Below are 11,405 nucleotides of genomic sequence, written 5' to 3' on the forward strand. Positions count from 1 at the left end.
TCTATAAGAAATTAAACTAAAATAATCAGATTTTGAATAAGCTTTCTAGTGCACTTGGAAAAAAAAAGTTAAAGTATCAGAAGAAATTTATTTCAGGCAAAAAACACATTTATTAAAGTTATTTCACAAGGTTTTAAAAGGCAGTTACATAGGGTATGAAATCAAATGACATTTATTTTTGGTAGGGCAACATCAAAATAGAAGCTCTTAAAATGTCAGACACCAGACTCACTCTTACTCTTCAGAATACAGACAGCTGTAGAACATCACAGGAAGGCAGCTATATTGTAACGTTTTCCAATGACACTGCCCTCCTAACGCTTCCTCAGGGCCAAGACTCAGATCATTTCTTGGATCTTAACGTGATACAAACTAAATAATCTTTGATTTTAAGATTTAAGATTCAAGATTTTTATTAGTGTCCCAAGAGGGCAAATTGTTTTACAGCGAGGAGAGGCGACAGCACATAACAGTACAAAACAGTGACGGATGCAAACATCGCAACATGTACGCAGGCCTGGGCACTATAGTGCAAAGTGCAAGAATCAGGGAGAAACCAACACAACACAGTCAGTTCCTTTCCCTCCACAGATTAAGACGGGTCACACTGGGGATAGAGTCTTGCTGTATGGCAAAACTTGCCCGAGATATGACCAGAGAGTTCGGGCTCTTAGTAAAGAGAGTTCCCGCTCTGAGAAGGCAGTCCAGGGCAACTTTCAACTACTGTTATCCTCCTAGCTCTGACAGATAGACTCAGGTCTTACCGTCATAAAATAAAATAGAATCATATAATCATAAAATCAAATAAAATCATAAAATAAATCAAACATAAAATCCTAGAAACGTAACATCATAAAGTGCCAAGATAAAGTGCTATGTGGTCAACAGCAAACAATCAATAGCAGCAAAATAAAGGGCAGAGTGCCGTTAGCAGCAATGCCCACAACAGCAACAATATAGGCAATGGAACTGAAATATCAGGGTCTAGTTTAGATGAGAAAATGGCAATTCAATACCAGATGACACTGTTTAAATACAAATAAACACATATTTAATGCTTGCAAGCATGAGTGATTACAACACTCAATGGGACTGAAATAATGACTGAAGAAAGGCAGTCTTTCAGTAAATATAGCAAATTCCATTAATGCAAAAACCTCATCTTACCTAAGAGTTTTCCAGGGTGAACATAGTGAGTCATAACAAACATGTTAAAGCCATATTTTATGTTCGTTTAAAAATCCATTTTATTTGATGAATTCCTATTTGATTCAAGGGATGTTTATGTTTTATTCTTAGTTATTTAAATGTTAGATTTATGTTGTATTAATTGGAGGTATAGCTTAATTAGAGGCAGCCGGCAGAGAGTGGGTGGGGTCCCCAAGCCAGGTGAAGAGCCAGTAACTGAGCCATTGACAGGCTGGAACAGGGGGAATAGACTCTCAGTGCGTTTACATGCAGACTCATAATTGGGTAAACAAACGTATAAGACTTCAACAGGACTTTAAAAATGCATGTAAACACCTTTATCCGATCTACTTCGCACACAAATCGGCACATTAACGGACAAACGAAGTTGGATAAGAACACCTAGACAACTGTCCAATCATCCAAAATGTCAGAGTCAGAGTCACTGTCGGAGTAGTCCTCGTCATTGTCCAGGAAGTTGATTATATGGGCCCCCTCTGCTCCAGTCAACACCTGGAGGTAGCAGTGTCTCGCGTTTGCCATCATTTCTGTTATGAAGTGCAGTTTCCTCTTTATCATGCAATGTAGACCACTCAACCCGTCCTCAGCAAGGCCCCAAGGTGAATCTTGAATGTTATAAGAGAAAGCCAGTATTAGTAAAATCATCACCTGTCTTTGATGTTTACATAAATGTGATATAAAAGTTAAAAACATACGTTCCGTTGTAGCTCTTGAAACAAGGCAGGACAGCTCTTTTAGGGAGTCAGCACGATTCCCAAGAGACCTCCAGTGCTGATTCATCTCCCTCTGAAGGATAGTTCTCTCCTCCTGAATTCTTCTCCCTGCCATGACCAGGTCAAACGCTCTCCTCTTGGTCCGAAGGTCAACAGAGTCTGAAAAGCATTTATAAAAAAAACATTAACTCATATTCATGAAAGCTGAGCATTCATCCAAGAAGTGATATGGAGATCGATTGGAGGCATTAGAGGTGTGCCAAATTTGCTGGAAGTATTCAACATTGAATTATGCAACTGGTGAACCTACCACTGTGTGGTAGCTGCCATGGCCAAGCTGTCTCTCCAGACAGAATTGTTTCAAAGCAGAGAGTTTCTGTGCTCGGAACCGTTTTGTTGTAGTTCTCCACCACCGAACTCAGCAACTCTTTCTCTCCCCGGATCTTGCGGCGGATCCTGGCACGCCCTTTGTTACTGTCGCAGTCTCTGTAGAGACGCTGCGACCGTCTCTTTATACTGGCAACCAGCACCTCAACCCTGCTGGCCAAGGCGGCAACATCTGTAGTGTTGATGGTTGTTGCTGTAGAGAAAATCTGCGTTACATTTAAAGTGACTTCTAATAGCGGTTTAATTTGAATGAATGCTTCATAAAGACTAGGTAGAATGTTACCAGAAGGTTATATCGCTAAGTCTGAAACTCAAACAGTGAATGTTTGAATCATTATGGCTTATTGACTCCTTACACTTAATGTTGGGAAGACTGTTACAATGTACTTTTCAAATAGGTGCAAATGTAAAGATTGTCCTGACATTTATGTTAATGGACAAACAATTAAAAATGTGGAAGAATTTAAGTACTTAGGTGTCACTTCATCCAAAACTAAATTTCAAAAAGCATATAAAAAAGGGTGAGTGACACAATCAAATTTAATCTGGCAAACTATCGATTCATAAGAAACTCTCTTACAGTTGAGGCATCAAACACCTATCTGAATGCTATGATTCTTTCCCATTGTTCCTTCTATATGACAAGTTGTTCTCAAGCAGGTAAAACAACCTTGAGACCACTTGAATCATTATATAAAAATGCTCTTAAAATGCATGATAAAAAAAACTTGTCAATATCACCACTGCAAAATCCTGGATAAACACAATCTCCTTAATTTTTTAAATCATACACAATGCTGCACCTCCTCCCTTAAGGAACATTGTGACACTGGGCTCAGAATTCTCAGCACGAGCAACCAGGTCAACAACTAGGGGAGAATGCAGAATCCCACAACGCAGAACTACATTTGGAAAGCCGTCCTTCTCTTTTATAGGGATAAAACAATGGAACAGTCTCCCAACAGATCTTATAAAAAATTATTTCCAAGCTTTCTCCCGTGTGACAAAGGTTTGGTTGCTCACGCAACAGACCTGCACACACTTAAAGAATGTTGTAGTGCTAGTAGGATAGGGGTATATTTTTTATTAAATATGTAATGTAGTGCTTTTCATAAACTTTTTTTATCATATGTATTTATATATCATTGTATCTTGTTATCCTTTTAATGTTTAATCCCATGTCTAGATATTATTGTGTCTTGTTTAGTACTTTTTATTGTTCTTACCTGCCCAGGGACTACAGGTGGAAAATAGCAGTTTGCTAAAACCTGGTACAATGCATCTCTCCTTGCTCTAAACAAGGTTAATGTTTCTTTTGTACATTGTCCCTGTTCAAATAAAGTTACATTACATTAATACAATACATACATGTCTGTCTGAAACTCTGTGCTTACAAAACTCCAGTTATAATTTCCTCACCATCTGCCCAATCCGTCACATCACTGACCCAGTCATCCATCTGGCTCTCTGTGACGTCCAACTCAGACTTCATGGACTCCATGTTTCGCCTTTGGGCATCCAGAGCTTTTGCGGTCTACAAATGACAAACAAATTAGAGTAAATAAAATAATTAAGTAAATTCAGTGTACAGCCTCAATTTCTGCTAATAATAATAATAAAAAAAAGATGTTAATACTTTCAGATATCTGCGAGACAGTGAGGTGGCCAAGTTGTCGGTCTTTTGCTGATTCCAGCGCATGGCCAAGAGGGTGAGCATGTCTGTGCGTCCTGCAGCATAAAATTATGTTATCTGTGTTAAATTTGGCTTATTTATTGTACCTATGTTGATACTTTATAGCCATTCACCTGCTTTCGACATGTGCTTGGTGGTCACTGCTATCCGAGAGAGGAAGGCATTGACCTGCTCTACCTCCTCCCCTAGTGTCAATCCAGCCCCCTCCTGATAGGCACCACTCCATTTGACCTGTTAAAAATACATTAAAAAACAAAGCATGTTATGACTTGTCAATGTTAACGTGGAAGTGTGATTATTCACAAAGTGATTCTTTCACAAAGTGATTCTTTCACATGGTAATGATTACTTACCTCACATTTGAAATCGTGGGCTTTGGCATGGAAAACTGAAAGAAAAGGCCTCATGCCAAGCAGATGCTGCAGCTCTGGGCAGCTTCTTGCAACTTTATTTAGGTAGGGCCAGTATTTGCAGGTGACATCCATGCAAAAAAAGGTTGGCTTGAGGGTGGCCAGCTTCTGTTGTATGTACAGGGGATATGCAAAAATTTCTCCCCTGTACATATTGAGGGCAGATAGGAGCACCCCATGGCGACACACGGCAAGCTCCAGTCCCTCTTCATCCAACTTGCTGGCAGATTTTTGTGAGGTCTCTCGAGCCGCCGACCATTCTCCCCCACAAACACCTCTTCCGGACACCTACAATATAAAAATTGAAAATGGTCCAAAGAGTTACCTAAAAACAAAAAACTCTTAAATAGGAGATTGTATTCATGTTTATATAATCATAGTCTGCAATATTACATGTTTGGTTGTGGTGTGAATGTAGTTCACAAATGTTGTGACGTCGTCATCCTTCTCGATGAAGATGCCATCAAAAATGGCCTGTTCCTCAGACCTAAATAAAAAAACAGGTTAATTGGTGCATATTAGGAGACTTAACTTTTGTCATTAGTTCAAACACTGACATTTTATAAATAATGTATAGTACCTAGCTGCATTCTTAAAGCGGTAATGCTTGCGGTTTCCATCCACGGAAACCGCAAGCATATCCGGGCTGCACGCAGGACAGGTGAATGGCTCCTCCTTACATATGCTGTCCATTTCGTATTTTACAGCCTCCCACTCAAAAAAGCTTTTTGAGAAGGTGTCAGCTGAGATCTTCCCAGTCTGTCTCAAAAAAACAACATCAAGAGCTTATGAGATTTTTAAGCAGCATACAATACATTAAAAAAGACGGATAACTTCAATACTCACACGGCCAAAGCGGATAGTTCTCTGATCTAACATTTTTAAAAATGCCTGACAGGACAATCCAGGAGCTGCCATTTTAATTTCTTCAAACGAAGCAAACACATCTGTTTCGTAAATGGTGGCAAAGTTCAGGGTAGCTGGCCAGTAGTCACTTCTAAGAATGTCATCAACACCAGCAGTCCATGTGGCTTTGCACATTTCACATGATAACTCAGGCATGCTGAGCTCATGTCGCCCTTAAAAAACAAAAACTAATATGAAAAGGAATTCCACACTTATATTTATGACATACAAAGCTATCACAAACATGTGGCAGTTGTTGAGAAGGGATTGCTATTATTAAAAATAAACTTTTTCAAACAGGATAAAAGTTCTACACGTTCTCACCATTCATTGTGATCACAGCCAAAGCTTTTCCTGGTTTGAGCCTGAGTGCCTCTTTCGGACAACCACAGATTTGGAGAGGGATCTCCACAGGTACATACCGCACTAAAATAAATCAAAGGAAAAAAAAAGAATTAGGAATCATTTGTATCGACAGGGAAATACAACATTGTACCCAAGTGATAAAAAGTATACTAAGTAAGCTTCTAAAAAAGTATACTTAGTATAATTTAAATGGGTAATATATTTTAAAATTGTGTTCAATTGAAATTCTAAAATAATTAAATATCGTTTTGTAGGAGACTATCAAGTCTATGGAAATATCTGTTTGAAGTTACTCTGCCGTCTGTCCACATCAAAATGACAGAGAGCGCATATACTCTCTAATGATGTGTGATACCTTAAATTGGAAAATATGGCTAAATATGAACTAGATACATAGTTATATTTATTGAAAATACAAAGGCGGAATTCACACACACACACACGCACGCACGCACACACCTGTTGGAAATAACAAAAACGTGTTCTTTAACTAGAAATGTGAGGGAAAACTAACAAGAGAAAGTTGTCTATTTCAAGCCTATATTAATACTGTTATTTTGTACTTAAAATACATTGTACAGAACTTACCACACTGGCAAAGGGCTCTATTCTGTACAGCAGTTGTTGGGGGCAAAGGCTGGAAAAAACCTCGAATACTGGCATCTCGGTTGTGAAGGGGGTGTCTGGTGTGCATGATGACGTCGCACTCCGCACAGAATAAGGGGCGTGGTCGACAATCGTGACAACGAACAACAGCTAAATTGCGCCAACACTGTTGGCAGTTTCGGTTTCCCACATTTTGTTGTGCCAGTGCGGTATTAACCAGACGAGGTCTCGCTGCCTTCCAGCTCTCTGAAGAAACAGTTTTTCTTGTGCTCCAGTTTAGGGAAGCAGAAAGAGAAGCTAGTGGGGTTGGTGATTCCACCTCATCTCCTGTTGCATCGCTCAGGGATTGCTGGAGATCTCGTAGAAACCCATCTGTTAAAATAGTACAAAAGAGTTAAAACAGTTTATATTTAAACTGTCACGGTATGGAAAGGCTGTAAAAGGTGAAATTACCATTACCATGTTCATAAAACCTGCACATTTGTATAAAAATACAAACATGGATTTTACATCTTAACTCTGTATCACATACATCATACTGATACAAGTAAGAATTTCTGAACATTAATTAATGTTCACCAATTATTGGGAGAAACAAAATTGCATACCAACGTTATCAGGAGCAAAGACCACCTCAGAGATTGGGTCAGGAGCATTTCTGTTTGGATGATGCTTCTGACTGGAACCAGCTGTAACAGAATAAAAAACCGACAATAATTTATACCATTTCTATTTTTATTTAATTAATCACTACACTACAGGCAAATTTGAGCCTGCTCAACAGAGTATCGTCGCACACCGTCACTGTTAAGCATTTATCTAGATTTGACTGTAGAAGCGACAAGTACACTTTTTTGATATTTGATATAATATTACGGCTGGAAAGGGGTAGAAAGATAAATGTATTCGGTTTGCAAATGAGTTATCTAAATATTGGTTCTGGTTTGCCTCCGCTGATACCATACATATCAAGCTTTAGGTTTTCCTTGATTTGAGCGGGCCTAATATCTGGGATCTTTAAAACATCATGAATGCAAAAACAATACGGACCCTGATTGGACTGATTCCTAGTTGATCGTGGTCTTGCATGAATTAAGTGTCCGTCACTGGTTCTCTTCTTCCACCTCACGGTTGGCAGAGTTGCCAGCGGTGCTGCTGCTGCTGCTTGCTCATTCTGCAGCTTACTTATCAGGTCATCAACCCCTTGGAAGACATCATTGACCTCTTGCTGATCAACCATGTTATCCACACTCGCAAACAGATTCTGGAGTTCTGAATCACTCATGGTGAAGGGCACAGACAGACAGACAGACAGACAGACAGACAGGCAACAGATAGTTGGACAGATATTACAAACACAAGGGTAAGCACAGTAAAAGAGCGAGAGAGACAGAGAAAGCGAGAGAGAGAAATGCTTACAAGTACAACACTGCAAGGACAGGTAGACAAGACAGATGTGGCTCTTAAAAGTGCCTTTGGGTTGTGGTTTTAGAAAAACTATGGGTTGGTTTGGATGACAATCTGCAGGACCTGTTGAGAGAGCAGAACATAAATTGATAAACTCAAAACTACACAACCAGTGCATTTGACACCAGTGTTTTTAAATGTGCCATCTATAAAATCAATTTTTTTTTCCACAAACCAATATTTTTTTTTTGCTCATGTGACGTAGGTACATGAAAATACATTACATCTGAAGATTATGTATTTCTTTAATTGTATTCCAATAATTGAAAAATAAAGGTAACATTATTGTACTTATTGATATGTAGGTATGATCGACAACATTCACGAAGTCTCTGCGACTGTAATGGACATTCCTTCAAACAATTACACCAAAATAAAGTTGTCCTAAGAAGCTAAGACACAGCTGTTTTGATTATCTACTAGCCGACATTTGTTAAATGTTTAGAATGTCTAAATTAAGTCAGATGAAACCGCAATTCTAAAAGGTGTAGACAACATTTAGGCCGTTTATATTCATTCATAATTGTGGCTTAGATTTTAATATTTTCTCTATTAAACAATACACGTACCTGATTCTCAGAGGGAACACTGCAAAAGGCGCCAATCGTGGGGGCGATTATATATGGGAGGACGTCAGCACGTCACTTCCTGGCGTGAACACTGCGTCAGTATAGGTCCATGCTTCAACTGCACAGTGCACACTTTCTTTATATGTCCATGGGTGCAGGTGCACACCATGGTGCACACCTAATGCATCAAGTTAACGCGCGTGCAGAAAGAGAATGTCACGGAACTCATGTCCGTTGGCTTTTCAATATAAGACTGTCAAAATAAAAGTTCCGCAAAACAATCGTTATTTTGGGGATTAACTTCTCCGCGTGAGAAATTTGAGTTGTAGGCTAGCGTGTGAGAGTGTGAGCTGGTTGATATGAGTGTGTCTCACGGCCAAAAGGGTGAGACTTGGCAGCTCTGTCAGTTGTCAAACAAAGCGGACGGACGTGGTCTCTATAGCAACGACATCAGCTGAGCTACCCAACACTGAAATAAAACAAAAAATATTGTTTCCATAATGATGTCCATAGCCTTAAGCCATAGGCTAGCCTACATGTTGTGTAATTCAGTGTTTTTCAACCTTTAATGAGTCGAGGCTATGCATTATTGGCTTTGGCGATTTCCCTTGCCTCTTTTTTTTCTCTCCACACAAAGCGTTTCTCTCTCCCATTGCACACAGGCATGCCCCGGCCGCTTCCGAGAGCACAGACTGTTAGTTCCAACAGTTTCTTCTTCCAGTTTCTTTATAGGTCCATGGTTCCAACCGATAAAAAAAAATTAAATAAACACTACTTGGACACAAGCCCTGAAGCTATATAGTATAGCACTTTGAGTGCAGCCTATTATTATTATTATTATTATAATAAAGCTGAATGGTCGCTCTGGTAACGGGCAGTCCAGTTGTGTTAAGTAGGCTAATGTCACAGATGTCACTGTAAAATCACCGTTAATCACCGAAAGCCAGATTGGCCTTTCTCTTCCGGAACAAAGCATCCTTCACACGCTCTGCTAAACTTACACTTGTAAAAATGACCATCCTGCCCATCCTTGACTATGGTGATACAATCTATAAAATGGCTTCAAAAACAGCGCTACACAAACTGGACGTTCTTCACCATTCAGCTATCCGCTTTGCCACCAATGCTCCCTTTCATACACACCACTGCGAACTTTTCAAACTGGTGGACTGGCCCTCCCTCCAAACCCGCCGACTCCGACATTGGCTCCAGTTTATTTATAAGACACTCCTGGGCAAGACCCCGTCTTACCTTTCCTCCCTTCTCCACCTCTCCAGAAGCACTTACCGCACAAGATCATCTGAGCTTATCAAACTCAGTAACCCACTCACCAGGACTACCTTCGGCCGAAACTCCTTTCATTTTGCAGCAGCTTTTGACTGGAACAACATTCAAGACACCCTCAAACTTACAGCGTTTACTTCACAGTCTGCCTTCAAGCAGAAACTTAACATTGTTTTAGTAGACCCACCCTGCTCCTGTTGATTCCACTGTTTCTCACTTGCATACACCCTTCACACACAATATATCATTGACACATCTTAATTTTTTTTTTTTTTTTTTTTTTTTCACATGCATCCGCTCGCATACACATGCTCGCACGCACACACGCATACATTCGTTTAATTTTTGTGTTGTTTCTTATTTATTACACCCTGTCCAGACCTCTACGCCCGTCCCGACTAGTTTTTAGTGCTTTAGTGTTTTCTATTTTGTTACTGTACATAGGCTGTGCATTTGTACATCCGTTTTATATTTGTCTAAGTGAGTCATGCTTGTGTATTTGTTATTTATACCTTTACTCCTAGTGGGGCCTCTTGGACCAGATCAATATTGTAAATAAGAAACTGTTCTTAATGTTTTATCTGGAAAAATAAAGGTTAAATAAAAAAATAAATTAATGTAAACACTGACAGTGAAGAGAATACTTCATGATTTCAGGTGCTCCTTTAGCCAATGGGGTGAATGCTTTAAGTAGTCTCTATGTGCAGCCATCGGTTCGTCCATTAGCCAATGGGATGAATGCTCATAGCGTCTCTATAAGATGCCATCAGGTTAATATGCGCGTTCCCTTGGCTTCATATATGCCGCGGAGGGGTTACATTGAAATGAGTTGAGAACCCCCCTGCGTGGAATGAAGACGCACACGGGTACCCTTTTGCGATAGCAGCTGACGCCAAAAGCCCCTGACCAAGCGGAGCTTATCGACGCGTTCGGGGTGAGAATGTGTTGCTGAAACTGGTCCTCACAAAGATACATACACTAGTATAAACACACAACTGTGCTTCATCTATCTGCTTGTCACTTTGTATGACATTAACAACATTATTAGCACCGGCATGTCAAATAACAGCATATATATAGACCTTGCAGAAAAGCACTACCCCTCCATTCCTATGAAATATTAAAATGGCTCTAACTTTGAGTGTCACTAAAATTTGCATTTTTATGTGATCTTTCATTTACCTGTTATCCAGAACGACTTACGATGTGTTCAACAGTAGAAAAAGCCCTGGAATGTTCTGGGAAGAGGGCTAGGCTGTGCTACTTTGACATTCCTGTAACCCTGTAGTAATAATAATAGTCCTAAATAATATCAGGGAGGGTAACTGACTGATGTGAAATAATAGGGACAATGGATTACACATCCATAATACTATCTTAAATCGTAAATTTCATGAGGGAGATAAAGCAGCAGAGATGGCCTTGACAAGCAGCTTTGTTGAATAGACTTCAGCTCACAGTGATGATTGTCACCACAAGGAGGAACTGCAAAGATTGACTAACAATGTAGATGCAGCAACAGACACTTTTACTTCAAGGATTCACATTCACAATTCGGACTTTCACTTGTATCCCTGTGCGATAGATGGCCTACTATATAGCACACATTATCAGTTTTAAACATGGCATAAAAAAGTGTGGAAAAATTGTTTGTACGTATTTTTATTATTTTTTTATTAACCTTTATTTATACAAGTAAAATCTCATTGAGACCAAGGGTCTCATTTACAAGAGAGACCTTTTCAGGTAGGCATCTGCAGCAACACAAAGTTACAGACTAACTAAACATACAGGA

General features: G+C 39.6%; 1 protein-coding gene across 1 annotated transcript; it reads right to left on the reverse strand.

Annotated features, from left to right (window-relative positions):
* Positions 1 to 1,579: 1,579 nt before the first annotated feature.
* LOC307251199 (uncharacterized protein) lies at positions 1,580 to 6,347 on the reverse strand (the record flags this gene model as incomplete). Its single annotated transcript, XM_080028520.1, has 10 exons — positions 1,580 to 1,814; positions 1,905 to 2,081; positions 2,233 to 2,502; positions 3,729 to 3,843; positions 3,946 to 4,037; positions 4,116 to 4,233; positions 4,356 to 4,700; positions 4,806 to 4,899; positions 4,993 to 5,171; positions 6,273 to 6,347. 10 exons carry the CDS (start codon positions 6,345 to 6,347, stop codon positions 1,591 to 1,593), a joined length of 1,689 nt encoding a protein of 562 aa, XP_079884646.1. The 3' UTR covers positions 1,580 to 1,590.
* Between the last annotated feature and the right edge of the window lie 5,058 nt (positions 6,348 to 11,405).

The sequence above is a fragment of the Ammodytes marinus genome, assembly GCF_949987685.1.
Source record: "Ammodytes marinus genome assembly, chromosome: 5".
NCBI classification, from domain to species: Eukaryota; Metazoa; Chordata; class Actinopteri; order Uranoscopiformes; family Ammodytidae; genus Ammodytes; species Ammodytes marinus.